Below are 18,463 nucleotides of genomic sequence, written 5' to 3'. Positions count from 1 at the left end.
TCGAGTGTTCTCTAATCACGATTGCAGATATGAATATGATTGCCTTAATCTGCTATCATCTAATTAACAACTATAGACTGTGAGAGTCATAACAGGTAGAAAGTCCAATTTAGCAAGCTTTCTATTTCCAGTCTATTATTTGGAGGGATTTCTGTTATTGTCCCCGTTAGAGCTTGCCGACATGATCTTTTAAAGCTTAGATAATAAATATTGGTCTGAAAATTCACTGCATCACACCGTATAAAAACAACACACTGCATATATAGCTCAAAATATTCTCAAGAATTCAACATGTAAACAAAGCCTTCGATTTCCAACATCAATTTTCTAGCGCCTGAAAGATTACCGCTGACGCTGTGAGTGATGTTGTCTTTGAAAAATGGATTACAATGATGTTAGGTAGTTAGTGAGCCTCTCCAATGATTCATATGAAGATCCATCTTTCTGGAGGCAAAGCTTTGCTTTTTCCTTGAAAGCTGTGATTCTGATTCTCATTTCAGCACTGTCTCCGTCTGCCATCAATTTTGTTATAGCACTCTCTATATTTTCTCTGGTCTTCTTCTCAAGTCTCAATCCAATTTTCCAATTGTCGCATATATGCCTTGCATTGATTGCCTGGTCAGCGAAGAAGGGGAGGCAAAGCATAGGCACCCCTTCGCAAATGCTTTCCACAGTTGAGTTCCATCCACAATGAGTCCAAAACCCTCCAACAGCAGGGTGTGATAGAACCTCTAACTGAGGTGCCCATTTGACAATCTTTCCTCTTTCACCCACTATCTGTGAGTAACCCACAGGAAGCATTTCACTGAGTTCGGAATCTTTACTCAACCCCGGGCGAACTACCCATAGGAAAGGCTGCCTGCTGTTGGCTAGGCCCCATGCCATTTCTAGAAACTCAGTTTCACTGATTACTGCAATACTTCCAAAACTCACGTAGAGTACGGTCTTGGGTGGTTGTGTGTTTAGCCATGATAGAGAAGTATGATCTGGTTGTAAAATGCTAGCTGCAGAAGTTTGGGAGTATTTATGCATTGGGCCTATTGGAAAGATTGGGTAAGGAATGCTTTGCTGGACTGTAGCTATTGCGTAATCTTCCAGTTCCTCCAAAGTATTGCAGATTACTCCTTGAGAATTCTTGGTCTCTTTCACTGTAGTAGCTAATATGCCATGCTGAACCTCCGGTGGCAGGTCTTTCACTTTCAGAGGAGGCAACTCCGGTACTGGTTCGTCAAATTTAGCCACTAAAGAAAACAATTGAAATGAGTATCCTAAAAGATTCTGTCTTAAACAAGAATTTGTGCAAATAATATACCTTGTAGGGGAAAATAGCCGTTTTGTCGTAACATAGGCAAAGAATCATAAAGAACAAAGGCAGACATGCCACCAGTCCTGAGCACCATCCTAGGAAGATTGAAGCTTTGAGCTACGGAACCTGCAAAGGAGTACATGGGATCCGAAATAAGGCAGGCAACAGGCTCCTGGTCTGTTGCAGCTGCACTTAATATCTGTGACAAACAATCCTGTAATGGTTGAACACAGTTGCTTTGGATGGCCGACAAGACGGTTGTGAGATCGTTGGAGGTAAGCCTCGAGTTTTGGGGCAATCCATCTTCGAGGAAATGAAAGGTCAAGTGTGGGAAATGAGTTGGGTCAGGAGAATTATAACGAGTATGGATAAGGATGATTGAGAAGCCCTTGGAGTGTAGTATATTGGCTAGATTGAACATCGGTATTACATGGCCTTGAAGGGGTAAGGGGAACAGCAGTATCTTTCTTCTAACCTTCCTCAGCTGGCTCATTTCTTCTCCCTCCATTGATGATACTTTGGTCAATGCCTGAAATATTAAAGGTTAGCACACACACTTTATAAACCTTTTTTTGTTTTTATGCTGATGTCCCCTCTGCTCTTATGGGTTAAACAAGTCGAGTTTTGGATCGGATTCTGGTTTGGCTACCCGATCAGGTCAGATTTGACGGGTCTAGACTCATGTTCTTGACTTGAATAGAGCTTCTTTTTTATCTAGTGTTTATGGTGGATGGTGCGCTGAATGAATTTATTCTGGAAGTTAAAGGTGGCATTTTATAGTCTTGACATAATGGGACCCGTTAGTCTTGCTGAAGACGGGTCGGAGCAAGTGACCGGTAATGCCACTCACAAAACGGATTGGGGGGACAAGGTGGGGGCATCCCCATGTGCTTCCCCCCTCTTCTCTATTTGGGTCATTTGTGAGAGGAAATGGTATCCGTCGCTCCGGAGTGACGGATATGTGCCGTCTTCAATGAGATTTTGTGTAGTGGGACAGTTTGGGCTTGCTATAGAGTTGTGTTTCTTTTGACTTTCATACTTCACAAATTACTCAGAGAGTCATAGCTAACGTCATATTTGTTGCTGATTTATGGTGGTAGCAGCCCTAGCAGGTACACAGCTAGCTGACGATGAATATGGATACACGGACCAAAGTTAGTCTTGCTCAAGACGGTACTATTCATCTTAAACTTAAAACGGGTCAAATATTACTTATAGAGAACAAATCTTTTACGTTTTCCAATACATTTTGCTTTTGTCATATTCATCCCACATGTGACATGTCTATATTTGACGTGTTTTAAGTTTAAGACGAATAATGTCCGTCTTAAATAAAAATTTGTATACATATGGTGTGAAATTTCATGTCAATTTAGGCTTTGTTCTTTTCGACTGAGAATAGTTGAAATAAACTTAATAAAGTTGAACTTAACTGAATGAAGCTGAACAAAACTGAAGTAAAATGTTAATTTGTGAAGAGATGAGTTGAACTGAACTAAATGAAGCTTAACTGAATAGAGTTGAACTGCACTAAAATGAACTGAAATTAAGTCAGAAAAAACTAAATCAGTGTCCATTTATATCTTTATTCACAAATGCATAATATTACTTTTTTTTTTTTTTTGAACTATAGGCTTATATGCAAAAGTGTGATTTCGATTCGATTGTTGGTTATAAGTGTTGTTTATTGACTTGAGTAATAGATGCTCTATAATAAGTACGAATAAATCAGTGTTGTGTTGTTTATTTATGGGATTAATAGATTCTCTATTATGTAAGAATAGAGTTTTGTATTAAGATTGATTAATTACATTGATGAAAGGTAAGTCTAGGGTTGGGGTCAGGTGCGAACTAAAGTACGGTGCGAACCGTACGAACTATCAAATTAAAGTCAGGCTCAAATCTCAAGCGCGCTTTCCTATTTCTCCGCCCAACTAAAAACAATTCAATACCCTCCCACCACAAATCCACCACAAACACTCTACTGTCTCTCACACTTCCACCGTCGGCCGTTACTTCCACCGTAGCCACCATTTCCACCGCCGATTCTACCACCCGTCCCAAGAACCGATTTCAGTCTATTATAGAAGAAAGGTTAGCTTCAATTCTTATTTTAATCTCTGAAGATTTGTTTCGTATTTTGAATCTATTCCATTGTAAAGTTTGAGTATGAGAAAACATAAGATTATGATAAAAAAAAATTAATCTTTAGGTATGAATTCTAATTAAAAATTTGGGTTTATAAAAATTAGTGATTACAAATTTCATTTTTTTAATTTTTTTTGGGTTATAATATGGTGTAGTTGTAACACCCGCGAATTTCCCATTTTGACATTTAAAATTTATTAAACCGTTTAATCACTTTATTATATATTTTTGAATTATTCAATTAAATTAATTTTATGTCAAACACGATTTTTATAAACGTATTATATAAAAGCTCATTTTTATAAAAATACGTATTATTAAATTATATTTGTGAGGCATACTTTATATAAGAATTTATGTATACATATTTTTGGTCGGACAATAATAGTGACAATAATGATGACTGTAATAATAATAATTCCCGTCTAGCTATGGACCGTCACGTTTGACTTTCGGACCTAAATTAATTCGGACCAATTCGATTTTGACAACACACAGTGACACAACCGTCTTACACTTATAATATAATTCTTCTTTATTGTTGACCACTCATTCTCCCACACCTCACCATCCCCAACCCACTTATCCCTTTCCTTTTTCAAAAAAAAATAAACACCTGAAAAACACTGCAGCACAGCACAGTAACAACGAAACAACACCAACGAGTAAACTCCATTTTGGCCGATTTCAAACCCAGATTTCGACTCAATTCCTCAACCGTTTCTCCTAATTTTTGTACCATTTTCTTCCCCTTTCCTTCCTCCTCCTTTCAAGGTAAGAAAGTCTTGTTTTTGTGGTGATTTCAAATTGACCCGTCTCATGAAAGTTCTGATTTTTAGCTCCTTTATCTCGTTTTCTTTCCTCTAGTTGAAGAAATTGAAGACCCGGTGGGAGGCTCGTACTCTATAGGCGTTTTCCTCGGAGTTTTGAAGGGCAAAAAGGTAACGGTGATGGGATTACTCGACATTATGTCGAAATTTATGTGCTTGAATGTGTTTTTTACTCTTCCATAACATAAAGTTTTTGTTTTGACTGAGTTCATGTGGTGTCCTTTGAGACGATTTTATACAAGTTTTATTTATCCATTTTGAGAAAAGTTGGTACCTTTGGATTCATGGTGAAATGGGTAATTATGTTGGGTAATTTATTTGGATGAATACTATCTTTCTCATGCTTAAAAAGCTGTCTTAAGACGGTCTTACCTAGGTTGTTTGGGCGTGTATGAAGACTATTTTGGGGCGTGAAATGGACTGCTTTAGGCGTGCCTTCTGGTGTTAAAATGAGCCAATAAATTTTATCCCATTTTTATTCGAGACCAAATAAACCTTCATCACTGATGATTGCTTTCTTTTCGTCTGTTCAATTGCTTAGTAGCCTGCTTGTGTGTTTTGCGTAGTGGCTTACCCATCTTCCCTTTTATTTACTTTCTCATTTCCTAGACCAGACCAAAATAGTCTTAACTTATTTTGTTGGGCTAGAACCGTGGAAGTGGAGTGCACTGAGACAGTTTTGGACTCAACTTTGAGGTTGATTTTGTTGTTGGTTCGAGTCAATTTGATAGCTCATGTCAAGGTACATATGTAGGTGTGAATTGGGTCGATTGTATGTAAGAAATTCCGTCCATTTCATGCTTAAAATTTTGTCTTAAGATGGCTTCACAAATTGTCTAGAAACCATGTATATAAGTTGTGTATGGGTGATTTTCTTGGACTGTTTTTGAGTCGATTTCGCGGATGATTTGAGCCAATTAGTTAATTCCCGTCTCATGTGTATATCCATGTATGTAATGGGTTGGTTGTATGTAAGAAATTCCATTCTTTTCAGGCTTAAAATTTTGTCTTAAGACGGTCTCAAATGAGCTTTTTGAACCATAAAAATGGGTTTGGTTGGGCTATTTTGACGGGTTGTTTGGACGGGTTTCTTTATGCTAAATTGAACCAACTCTCTTGCTATTGTCTCAAGTACATGTACATGTTTGGATTGGGTCTTTTGTTCGGGTGAAATCCGTCTTGGTTTGGCCTAGGAAACCGTCCTAAGATGGCCGGACAAGAGGGATTGGTTGCGTCTTTTTGTGCTCAGATCTTTGTGGTGTTGTTTTTTTTGGTCGTTTCGTACGGGGGCCGTGGGCAGTCTTGCAGGCCACGGCTGAGCCATGGCGGGTGTGCGGCCAGGCCGTAGCTGGGTAGGTGCCGGTCATGGCTAGGCCGTAGCCCCGGTTGGGTTAATTTTTATCCGTGAAATATTTTATTCGGGTTTAATTAATTTGAATTTCCGTCACATGATTTATGTATCTTAAATTCATTATTTGCCGTTTATTTATATATTTCTCACATGAATCATAAATGTGGAACCTATTGTTTATTCATGTCATAATTATATGGAATGTCTTCATTTAGCTATAATATAAGCTTTAATTCATTTATTTATCGTATTTCAAATACGAGTAATTTATTCCACATGATTAATTGAAATGAGTCGTATTCTTGTAGAAATGCCATATTACCATCATATGTGCTTGACATACTTTTTGCCCCGCTTGTCTTTGTTCGGCAAGCGGGTTTGGTTTGACCTACTTGTCTTTGTTCGGCAAGTACGGTTTTGGTCTACTTGTCTTTTTACGGCAAGTACGGCTTTTGGCCACTTGTCTTTGTTACGGCAAGTGAGTCTTATCTTAGTCTTTCCGCCACTTTCGTGTCTTTTTCGCGATTGGGGTACTCGGTCTCCTTAGTAGTCGAGTCTTGGGTGCGTGCTGTGCTGGCGCACGTCGAATCGGGATGTACACCCGAGAATCTGCAGATTTAGACTAGGACCGTATTATTATCGTAGTCCTACCCGGGGAAATTATAGTCTAAGAGTGATAAATGTCTTGCATCATTTGGATGGTTACTTTGGTCATATCTCCTTGAAATACGTGCTCGTGGCTAAGTGGTCGTGTCTGTTTCCTTGTCTTTCTTCTCCATTTATTTTATTGTTGCTTATGCCTTACTTGTTTATTCCATCATTTCTTTTATCCTTGTTGGTTTAAACATGTATGATCCCATGTTTAGTTATAAGTCGATTCACTCATAACTTATCTAATATGATTATTTGTTCATGTTCTTTGTTATGTTCGTTTTGACATAATGTGGCTGGGAGAACCCTGAGTTACTCCCCACTGACTGTGGCTTTCATGTTTACATGAATGACAGGTTTGTGAAGATGCATTTGTGGGGTTTAGACGTGTGAGCTAGCGAGCACCTTGGACTAGTAGTCGTTTTAGTAGGATTGCTTAGACTCACCTTTTATCATTTGTCATTCGAGGGATATAATTTCCCTCACCTTGACTATCACGTTTGTATAATTTAATCTTTATTTTCACAAATCTTTATTTGTGTTTTGGATTTTAATGAACCCGCGCTTTAAATTTTTAAAAGTTTCAAAAATTTCCTAATTTCCGCTTGAATTTATAAGTTATGTTTTCCGCGTTATCGCGAGGTGTCACAGTTGGTATCAGAGCCTATGTTGCTCCCAACGCACACACGTGTACCCCAAATTTAAATGTGAACTTGACCTTGAATAATGAATGAGAGATGGGTAGACTTAAGGATCTAAGGTGGTAGTCTGTAGTGTGTTTGCTCTTTGTTAGGTTCTAACCTGTTTGTTGATTGTCATTTAATAATTGTTGTGCCCTTAGATCATTTACCGTGAGCTTATCTACATGAAGACCAAGATTTGGTGCCTATGGCTGAGGATTGAAGAATTGTTCAAACTTTGAAGAATGCTTCTACTTTCTCGAAGATGTTTCTCATTTTTGGTGTATCTTGCCTTATTCTTTATCTCTTGGTGCTTATCCTTCCTCTAAACTCTCTTCTGTTTTGTTTGAAAGCTACTCTTGTACCCCTAACTTGTCCTTTGTTTCTTGCTTATCCTCCCTTAACGCCTTTTGATGGTACCCTTCCTTTGAGGAATGTTGACCTTGGTTGGAAAATTTGACTTTTGAGGAGATTGTTGTGTTTGACCCTTAAACCTGGTTTCGAGAGGATTTGATGTTGGAAAGGCTTAGGTAGTGTGATGAGACATACTCGATGGTTCTTATACCTAGATCCTTGATAGAGTGAGTATAGTTGATTGGTGGATTCTGTGTGTCAAGTGTGAGTTGCATTGGTTACTCAGGTTATAGAACTTGGCTTGTTGTTTATGTCTTGGGATACTAGTGCTTAGTACTTGGCTTAATATGGATGAAATTGAATGGTGGGTTGAGGATATAGGATTGACTAAGTAAGTTGAGTTTATGATTGACTTTCGTAATCACTTTGGACATGAGAGCTTGATAATGTATATGTTACCATATGAGAAATGCTAATTATGGGATTATTAGTTAGTCTAAGTGAGTGATCTTGATTACTACTTGAGGTATGGTATGAGAGTGAGACTAAGCTAAATTATTGGAAAGTCTTAGCGCTTGTTTTAGTAGCTAGAAAGGATAATAGTATGGTTAACACTAGTTGGATATGAGTATAGCTTTGTTGGAAACCTTGACCTTGATCTTGTGGAAGTTGTTTGTGGATGTTCGAGAATTTGGAGTAGTGAAATCACACTTATTGTGAAGTACCTTGTTTCATGGAATGACTTGGGATGAAGTAACATGAGTGTTTTGAGGAAATTCTTGGGAGTGTTGTGATTATAAGTTTTGTAGTTAGGAAGTTTTCGGAACCTTTCAGGATGATGTTGTTTGAGATGTGAGTACCTGACGTTTTCTTCTTTGACCATAAGCGTTACCGTTCATACCTCTCTTTCTCGCTACATCGTGCTCCTCCCTTAAGTTTGATGTTAGTGACCTATAAAAACTTCATCTTTGACATCCTTGTTGACCTAACTTCAATTCTTACCCTATGAAGTTCTTCATGGCTCTTTTGTTAGTTAAGTTTGAGTCCTCTTAGCATACTTGTATCTATGATGGTCTAAATTACTTTTCTTTTGTTCAATTTCTAAACTTTCAAGCTACCAGTTTTGATTCGGTGTAAAAGTTTATGTTACTTTTGCAAACCTTACCTACTTTAAGGGTTTGAAAATGAAAATTTGATTTAATTCTCCTTTTGTTCCTTGAGTATAGACTTCTTTATCATGATTTTAATTGCTAAACCCGAAATTTCTTTAAATTTTATACAATCCCTGTTAACTTTGATCTATTTAAAATTTCTTGGTGAAAGTTTAATGTTATATTTTCAGAAATTTGACTTCCTTTTTGAGTTTAAAGGTGAAACCTTTATCTCTATTTTGGCTTTTGCAAAAGAAAATTTGATTGAATTACCTTTTCTTTTGATTTTAACGTTGATAGGATGTTAGAACTCGTTATTGGAGACGTTTGATGACTTGTTCTACGCTTGTCGGCGAACTGATTTTGTTTTGAAATTGTCTTTGACTTGGAAAGTCAGCGTTCTTGTGTGCACGACAAGAGCAATTTCGTTCCATGAATGAGACTTATACTTTTGAAAACTCTTCGTTAATATTTTTGAAAGTGTTTTGATTTTGATTTATACAAATGAATTGCCTTTCGACTTGGTTCTGTCGGAAAATTTTAGTTGAAACTTTTGAAAGAATTTTAATTCTTACAAGTAATTAACCTTTTAATGTTTTGGTTATCGATTTTAAAAGTTCAGTTTTATTTTTATAACCTTTCATTTCTACTTTCAAGTTTCGAGGACGAAACTTTTTAAAAGGCGGGGTGATTGTAACACCCGCGAATTTCCCATTTTGACATTTAAAATTTATTAAACCGTTTAATCACTTTATTATATATTTTTGAATTATTCAATTAAATTAATTTTATGTCAAACACGATTTTTATAAACGTATTATATAAAAGCTCATTTTTATAAAAATACGTATTATTAAATTATATTTGTGAGGCATACTTTATATAAGAATTTATGTATACATATTTTTGGTCGGACAATAATAGTGACAATAATGATGACTGTAATAATAATAATTCCCGTCTAGCTATGGACCGTCACGTTTGACTTTCGGACCTAAATTAATTCGGACCAATTCGATTTTGACAACACACAGTGACACAACCGTCTTACACTTATAATATAATTCTTCTTTATTGTTGACCACTCATTCTCCCACACCTCACCATCCCCAACCCACTTATCCCTTTCCTTTTTCAAAAAAAAATAAACACCTGAAAAACACTGCAGCACAGCACAGTAACAACGAAACAACACCAACGAGTAAACTCCATTTTGGCCGATTTCAAACCCAGATTTCGACTCAATTCCTCAACCGTTTCTCCTAATTTTTGTACCATTTTCTTCCCCTTTCCTTCCTCCTCCTTTCAAGGTAAGAAAGTCTTGTTTTTGTGGTGATTTCAAATTGACCCGTCTCATGAAAGTTCTGATTTTTAGCTCCTTTATCTCGTTTTCTTTCCTCTAGTTGAAGAAATTGAAGACCCGGTGGGAGGCTCGTACTCTATAGGCGTTTTCCTCGGAGTTTTGAAGGGCAAAAAGGTAACGGTGATGGGATTACTCGACATTATGTCGAAATTTATGTGCTTGAATGTGTTTTTTACTCTTCCATAACATAAAGTTTTTGTTTTGACTGAGTTCATGTGGTGTCCTTTGAGACGATTTTATACAAGTTTTATTTATCCATTTTGAGAAAAGTTGGTACCTTTGGATTCATGGTGAAATGGGTAATTATGTTGGGTAATTTATTTGGATGAATACTATCTTTCTCATGCTTAAAAAGCTGTCTTAAGACGGTCTTACCTAGGTTGTTTGGGCGTGTATGAAGACTATTTTGGGGCGTGAAATGGACTGCTTTAGGCGTGCCTTCTGGTGTTAAAATGAGCCAATAAATTTTATCCCATTTTTATTCGAGACCAAATAAACCTTCATCACTGATGATTGCTTTCTTTTCGTCTGTTCAATTGCTTAGTAGCCTGCTTGTGTGTTTTGCGTAGTGGCTTACCCATCTTCCCTTTTATTTACTTTCTCATTTCCTAGACCAGACCAAAATAGTCTTAACTTATTTTGTTGGGCTAGAACCGTGGAAGTGGAGTGCACTGAGACAGTTTTGGACTCAACTTTGAGGTTGATTTTGTTGTTGGTTCGAGTCAATTTGATAGCTCATGTCAAGGTACATATGTAGGTGTGAATTGGGTCGATTGTATGTAAGAAATTCCGTCCATTTCATGCTTAAAATTTTGTCTTAAGATGGCTTCACAAATTGTCTAGAAACCATGTATATAAGTTGTGTATGGGTGATTTTCTTGGACTGTTTTTGAGTCGATTTCGCGGATGATTTGAGCCAATTAGTTAATTCCCGTCTCATGTGTATATCCATGTATGTAATGGGTTGGTTGTATGTAAGAAATTCCATTCTTTTCAGGCTTAAAATTTTGTCTTAAGACGGTCTCAAATGAGTTTTTTGAACCATAAAAATGGGTTTGGTTGGGCTATTTTGACGGGTTGTTTGGACGGGTTTCTTTATGCTAAATTGAACCAACTCTCTTGCTATTGTCTCAAGTACATGTACATGTTTGGATTGGGTCTTTTGTTCGGGTGAAATCCGTCTTGGTTTGGCCTAGGAAACCGTCCTAAGATGGCTGGACAGTAGGGATTGGTTGCGTCTTTTTGTGCTCTGTACTGTGGTGTTGTTTTTTGCTGGCTGTTCTGTACAGGGGCTGTGGCCAGGTCTTGCAGGCCACGGCTGAGCCATGGCGGGTGTGCGGCCAGGCCGTAGCTGGGTAGGTGCCGGTCATGGCTAGGCCGTAGCCCCGGTTGGGTTAATTTTTATCCGTGAAATATTTTATTCGGGTTTAATTAATTTGAATTTCCGTCACATGATTTATGTATCTTAAATTCATTATTTGCCGTTTGTTTATATATTTCTCACATGAATCATAAATGTGGAACCTATTGTTTATTCATGTCATAATTATATGGAATGTCTTCATTTAGCTATAATATAAGCTTTAATTCATTTATTTATCGTATTTCAAATACGAGTAATTTATTCCACATGATTAATTGAAATGAGTCGTATTCTTGTAGAAATGCCATATTACCATCATATGTGCTTGACATACTTTTTGCCCCGCTTGTGTCTTTTCGGCAAGCTCGGGTTTGACCTACTTGTCTTTGTTCGGCAAGTACGGTTTTGGTCTACTTTGTCTTTGTTCGGCAAGTACGGCTTTTGGCCACTTGTCTTTGTTCGGCAAGTGAGTCTTATCTTAGTCTTTCCGCCACTTTCGTGTTGTTCGGGCGATTGGGGTACTCGGTCTCCTTAGTAGTCGAGTCTTGGGTGCGTCTTTGTCTTTGGCGCACGTCGAATCGGGATGTACACCCGAGAATCTGCAGATTTAGACTAGGACCGTATTATTATCGTAGTCCTACCCGGGGAAATTATAGTCTAAGAGTGATAAATGTCTTGCATCATTTGGATGGTTACTTTGGTCATATCTCCTTGAAATACGTGCTCGTGGCTAAGTGGTCGTGTCTGTTTCCTTGTCTTTCTTCTCCATTTATTTTATTGTTGCTTATGCCTTACTTGTTTATTCCATCATTTCTTTTATCCTTGTTGGTTTAAACATGTATGATCCCATGTTTAGTTATAAGTCGATTCACTCATAACTTATCTAATATGATTATTTGTTCATGTTCTTTGTTATGTTCGTTTTGACATAATGTGGCTGGGAGAACCCTGAGTTACTCCCCACTGACTGTGGCTTTCATGTTTACATGAATGACAGGTTTGTGAAGATGCATTTGTGGGGTTTAGACGTGTGAGCTAGCGAGCACCTTGGACTAGTAGTCGTTTTAGTAGGATTGCTTAGACTCACCTTTTATCATTTGTCATTCGAGGGATATAATTTCCCTCACCTTGACTATCACGTTTGTATAATTTAATCTTTATTTTCACAAATCTTTATTTGTGTTTTGGATTTTAATGAACCCGCGCTTTAAATTTTTAAAAGTTTTAAAAATTTCCTAATTTCCGCTTGAATTTATAAGTTATGTTTTCCGCGTTATCGCGAGGTGTCACAGTAGTCTTACACCAAATTATTCTAGCAAGCCAATCAACAGTACCATCTAATAATAACGAGGACGGGGCTGGTTTTGGGGTTAGTTCAGGGATGGTGGTGGTGATGTAGGTGTGGTGGTGGCAGTGTTGGTTGTGGTGGTGGCCAGTTTGGTGGTCGTAGTTTATTTTTAGATCGTGGATACACGAAATACCAGTCCGGATAAACATGGTATTACTACTGGATACACAAATCGATTTGTGTATATGGTAGTAATACCATATGTATCTATTGTATTTGGTATTTTAGTACCTTTTTTTCCACTTCATATTGTGAAATGGTACAAGGGATTACTTTGAACTATCCGATTTATTGGGGTTTGATCTGGTTAGTGCAACAAGATTGGTAAAGTTCTCCCTAAGTAATTTATAACTGTATTTTCATGGCTCAAACTCAGAGACATATGGTTAAGCGAGATTAATTCGGTACTAAATACTCCATATTTATTTTTCAAAGGTAAAGCCAATACAATGTGAAGAGTCTAATATTTAGTGTACACAATATTTTCTTAACCACTACATTAAAATTTCCTTGGCGTAGTATAGAACCCATAGATTTTTCTGACGCTGCAGCTGCTGTCTGGTAGCTTATGTAATCTTGTTGGATTTTACTTTGCTAAGGCAAAGGCCTCTGGAAGTTGTTTGGAGGGCTTAAAGGGAATGTTGGTATATTAATATAAGCATATATAACTATACGGGTACTCTGGAATGATTCGGAAATAAGGACAGATTCTTTTACGCTTCATAAAACTGTGCATTTTAGGTAGAAAGGCATGCAAGTGGCTTATAAACTAGAGCAAGGATCAATTTAGCAAGATGGATTATGTTGTTTTGTTATGATTTGGTACATCTTTATGTTTTTGTTTCTTTCTTATTCAGCTTTTCTGGGGTAGGATTTGTCTTACTGTAGGCGAAAGAGAACACGAGTTGCAGACTCAAAGCATCTGTAAGAAACTCGAAATTTGCTGAATGCGCATAAAATATAATTGAAGATTTTAAAAAATATGTTGGATGCTCTATTAAGTTTTAGATTTGTAGGTTAAAATTCTAGTCGGGTTTTGGGGTAAAGCCATAATAGACTCTTGAAGTAGGTTCAGGCTGAGGAATTTAGGTCATAGGTGGTCCTTCTAGCCGGCGGATTTATTCTGGTTTATTGCATCTGTATCTACAAAACCTGCAGTGACTTTTTGTGTGAGTTATATAATGAAATATGCTGCAAGTTACACGTTTGCCTTTTCAGTTAACATGTTATGATACTGGAAAAGTAGCGAGACATTAATAATCTTAATCTGTGGTCTGTACTCCCTCCATCTTAATCATTTGTTTACATTTTTATTCTTTGTGAGGGGTATTTTAATCAAAGATAAAACAAATGATTGGTACGGAGGGAGTCTGTCTTAACAACTAATATTAAGGCTATTTCATTGGGTACTAATGTACTATGTTTCTTGGAGTCTAAGTGCCGAATTACTTAAACATAGATAAAATTTGTCCCATAGAAGTCCAACAGTAGAATAACATATGTTGTTTGGGTACCTATCAGATGACTCCGATTGAAACTTTAGCCTATTTTTAAGTATTTTGGATGGTGAATAGCTTTTTGGAGTTGTTGATCATCCTTTGATCAGAAGTTTGCTGCCTAAGATGGTCTGATTGTGCAGCAAAGATAAGAGAGCAGTAAACTAGTAACCGAGAGGTATCGACGTGTGTGGTGTAGGAGGTTAGCCAACCTAGCAGATCATGAGAACTAAATAATACCTTCTTCATGAAACATCTAGTGTAATTAACAGTCGTCCAACCTTCCCGTGATATTGAACTTAGTCGCGCTGTGCACTTTTTGAGGTTGTATCATTTGCTTTTTTTGTTGTTTGATTACGATTGAAACTGAAATGCCTTGATCTGTTCTTTGTAGTGGCGATGTAGGATTCAGATTCTGAAATTTAAGATGTTTAATATGATCAGGTTAGTTGAAAATGCGACACATGTTTGATCTCCTGTGATAAGTGATTACTTGAATTATTATAAATATGCCATGGTAAAACTGAATTCCTCCAGGTTTAACTAATTTGGCGTGTATAGATAGTGGCATATTACTTCTCAATCGTATATTCCTTTATCATTAAATTAGAAATAAAATGAAAGTTGTTAATTTCACTTTAATATATACGCTTTCATTTAAAGTAGTGTATCTAGCTATCTAAAGCTATGTATCTAGAAACTTAAAAGAGTGTATCTAGCTAGCTAGAGGTATGTATCTAGCAATTTAAACGAGTGTATCTAGCTAGTTAGAGGTATGTATCTAGCAACTTAAACGAGTGTATCTAGCTAACTAAACGTATGTATTTATAAACTTAAAGAAATGTATCTAGCTAGCTAGAGGTATGAATCTAGCAACTTAAACAAGTATATCTAGCTAGCACTGCCTTTTAGATGAACAAATATCGCACCCATTATAGCTGCAAGGTCATTAGGCGTGATATCAAATATCATGACTTGAATTCAAACCCGTCAAGTAGATTTAGCTCGTGGATCTCCACACCATAAAAACTGCTAAATGCTAAAGATATGTCGCATTGTGTAACCTTGTTTTGCACATTGTATCAATTCTAGTTTGGCATAACCTCAAGCTGCTGACTGCACTGTCGTGACTACTGTAGAACATTGAGTAATAATTTATGACCTTTTGGTTATGTGGCAGATGAAACCCCGGAAGCAGCTGCGTAGACAAGCAGGCTGAAAGATTTTTGGCTTTGCATTCCCTTGTTAACTGTAAGGAGATGACCAAGACCTCACGTACTGATCATACTGCCACGACCTCACTTACTAATGCTGCCATCTTTTTTGTACACCATTGTAATCTATGGCTTCTTGAGTAGGATTTTTTCACATGACTTCATATCCATCAAACAAAAATATACATTTATGTATATCTTTTCCTCTGAAGGATTACTCAATTTGTGGAGCCACCTGCAGAAGAGAAGTTGACTGCTATGGAGCGAGCAATAAAGATTCAGGCAAATCTTTCAGCAACATATCCTAGCTTCGTTAAGATGATGATTCCATCAAATGTATCAGGATCTTTTTAGATGGTTAGAAAACAGCTCATTTCTATCACTATATAAACTTGTCAAACACTGTATGGTTTATATCATACTGTATAGTAATGCGACGTCCTGAATCCTGTCCCCCTCTTGGTTTCTTCTTGTGAAGCATCCACCCAGAAAATTTTGTAATGCTAATCTATCAAAATAGGACTGTACTATAGTGTTGGTCGATGAAGCTAGAAAAGAAGTCAATACGAAGTATTTAGCTCGCAAGTATGGTCTAATTGCTGGTTGGAGGGGGTTCGCCATTCAATATACCTTACAGAGGGGAGATGTGTTGGTCTTTCATTTGATTGGCCTTACAACATTTAAGGCAAGTAATATTTGTTCCATATTTTGCTAACAAACTATACCTTATCAGCATATTTGAATTTTGAAAATACATGACCACTTGATGCAGCATACTAGCATTCATGTATGAGATTCGGAAAGAAAGACAGATTTTGTTTCGAGGATGTTGCTAGATTTGCATTTAAAAATAAGACTCCAGATACACGCAAGAAAAAAATTATTACATAGCTTACAGATACGATTAAGAAAACATTAAATTTTGGTTTTTAGAGATCTCACATTCCCTACTTCTAGTCTGTAGACTAAGCCCTGATCATATACTATATATATTTTTTTTTATCAAATGTTTGTCTGGTTTTGTTCATACAGGTTTGGTGTTGAACTGAAGTAGGAAAGTTGGAGGCGATATCTCATAGCCAACCAAGCTATGAAGTTATAGAGGAGATGAGTAGGGAAATAATGGCAGAGATTACTCTGTACAGGATGGTTAGAGATGGTTGCTTCCTATTCAGGAAAAGGTTGAATGAAGGGCATTGGTCTTGTAGTGAATGGGGGGTTGGCTAAGTATAACTTCGTAGCTTGGCTGGTTGTTCAAGGCAGATTGATGACTCGTGATAGGCTGCTTAGATGGGGTATGTGAGCTAAGTCTGATTTGTTTGCTGTGTGGTAAGGCTGATGAGACACACCAACATATATTTTTTGAATGTGAGTACAATAGAGTCTGTTTGCAGCTGCTGGCCACATGGATGGGTGCTGCTATTCCGTGGTTTAATACAGTCCAGTGGTGGCAGAATAGCAGGATCAAGCCGTTATTGAAGAATCACATTGTAAGGGTTGAGTTATCAACTCTGGCAAAGCAAGGAATCATAGTCTTCATGAATTATGCTTGCCTATGCCTAAAGCTGTTGTAATGGGTATTAGAATGAGTCTCTATAATAGAATCAGTGGGTGATGAGCAAGGAGATGAGTAGAAAGCACAATACATTGCTTAGGGGTTTTATGCCCTAATTGATGTATTGTGTTAAATGATGTAATTTGGTTGCGTGGATTAATTTTACTTGCACATTCAACAAAAAAAATGTTGGAGACAACATACACATTGAGAGGAATGTACGTCACTTTCACGCAACTTCTTTGTAGCGACTTTCTTGTGATCAATAATAATGTCACAAAAATGTTACTCCGGAATGTTATACTTAGCGGATTTTGTGTTGAGTTGGTTAATAGCTCTTTTTTGACAACTATTGTGATGATGTTCAAAAATTAAACCCTAAATTAATGTATCTAACATGCTAGAGATGTGTATCTAGCAATTATAAATGAGTGTATCTAGTGAGGTAAAAGAGTGTATATAGCAACTTAAAGAGTGTATCTAGCTAAGTAGAGGTATGTATCTAGCAGTTTTATCTAACTAGAGGTATGTATCTAGCAGCTTAAAGAAGTGCATCTAGCTAGTTAGAGGTATGTATCTAACAGCATAAAAGAGTGTATCTAACAGCATAAAAGAGTGTATCTAGCTAGTTATAGATATGTATCTAGCTAGGTATGAATACATAAATATACTACTATGTACTCCCTCAGTCCTATTCATTTTTTTATCTTTTATATTTTTAAGGTAAATAAATTATTGAGACGAAGTGAATATATATATTAAATTAACAAAATAATATTTCAAATACACAAATATATGAGAGGTATAGTCTTGTTTTTCAATTGTAATTACACAATACTAAAGCTCTCTATTTCCACGATTAAATATATCACCAAGGCATATAACTAATGCTCATACTCCGCTCGTAGATACTACACGCGCAAAATTGAGTGTAGACACACAAAAACCAAGTGCTAGATACACATCTTCACCATAGAAGATACACGAACATATACGGCCATATACAAACATAAATAAAGGTGAAAGATAGATTCCTTAATCCAAAACAAAAATACGAATGTACAGATAATTGATGGAGTATGAAAAAGCAACATCACTCGCCACGAAAAACTACCATTTAGAGCATGTAACTAATCCACTGGCGTACTTTCGCAAGCCTCATCGGAGCACCACATGACAGAACATGTTTAATGACGATGTATAACCGCGCGGCCTACTCAATGACTGGGACAAACACAACCTACGACACCACCTGACCAATCATCCCCACGGCCAGTACCTAAACCAGACGACCAAAATAGTTGAATAATAGATGAGTCAAAATAGCCATTTCTCTTGCAAGGTTAGTGATGGAGAAAACGCCTCATATATATCTTGGGTTCGATGGGGCTGAGGCATTTGCTAAGAAACAGGTGAGCAGTCTCCTTTTGTATGTAAACTTTTCTTGTGCTTTTGCAAAACCCAAGCATGCTGTGGTCTATTTTCTTCCGGGATGGCGGAATTCAATGATTTGAAAAAAAAACTTGGCATACTAGCAAATAGCAATTGACTGCACTGATGTGGGTTATATTCTGCAAGGCGTTGAGACGTTAGAGCCGAGTTATTTTATCACTCCAGAGAACATTGAAAGGTTAAACTAGCAAAAGAAGCAGG

The 18,463-nt window shown here is 37.0% G+C and overlaps 1 protein-coding gene and 1 long non-coding RNA gene across 7 annotated transcripts; one reads left to right on the top strand and one right to left on the bottom strand.

Moving 5' to 3' along the window:
* Positions 1–187: 187 nt before the first annotated feature.
* On the bottom strand, positions 188–1,814 carry LOC141605142 (UDP-glycosyltransferase 76B1-like). The gene is made up of 2 exons (XM_074423807.1): positions 1,313–1,814; positions 188–1,241 (listed from the first exon to the last, which is right to left on the bottom strand). The coding sequence occupies exons 1-2, from the start codon at positions 1,812–1,814 to the stop codon at positions 385–387; spliced, it is 1,359 nt and encodes a 452-aa protein (XP_074279908.1). The 3' UTR covers positions 188–384.
* LOC141605152 (uncharacterized) lies at positions 1,757–17,136 on the top strand. 6 transcript variants are annotated; one of them, XR_012526301.1, is made up of 5 exons: positions 2,983–3,400; positions 13,403–13,469; positions 14,436–14,485; positions 15,222–15,940; positions 16,288–17,136. It is a non-coding gene; the product is annotated as an uncharacterized LOC141605152 (long non-coding RNA). The 6 variants fall into 6 exon arrangements; XR_012526304.1 differs by lacking the exon at positions 14,436–14,485 and having other exon boundaries at positions 2,994–3,400; positions 15,222–15,376; positions 15,468–15,940; XR_012526302.1 differs by lacking the exon at positions 14,436–14,485 and having other exon boundaries at positions 2,998–3,400; positions 15,222–15,612; positions 15,734–15,940.
* Positions 17,137–18,463: the final 1,327 nt, after the last annotated feature.

Source organism: Silene latifolia, chromosome 1 (genome assembly GCF_048544455.1).
Source record: "Silene latifolia isolate original U9 population chromosome 1, ASM4854445v1, whole genome shotgun sequence".
In the NCBI taxonomy this organism is placed as follows: Eukaryota; Viridiplantae; Streptophyta; class Magnoliopsida; order Caryophyllales; family Caryophyllaceae; genus Silene; species Silene latifolia.
Note: the sequence above shows the minus strand (reverse complement) of the source record. Positions and strands in the feature narration are given on the sequence as shown.

Coding starts and splice junctions, on each gene's coding strand:
- LOC141605142 (XM_074423807.1), bottom strand. CDS start 1,814: ATGGAGGGAGAAGAAATGAGCCAGCTGAGGAAGGTTAGAAGAAAGATA. Junction 1,242..1,312: donor CGGCTATTTTCCCCTACAAG/GTATATTATTTG, acceptor TGTTTTCTTTAG/TGGCTAAATTTGACGAACCA.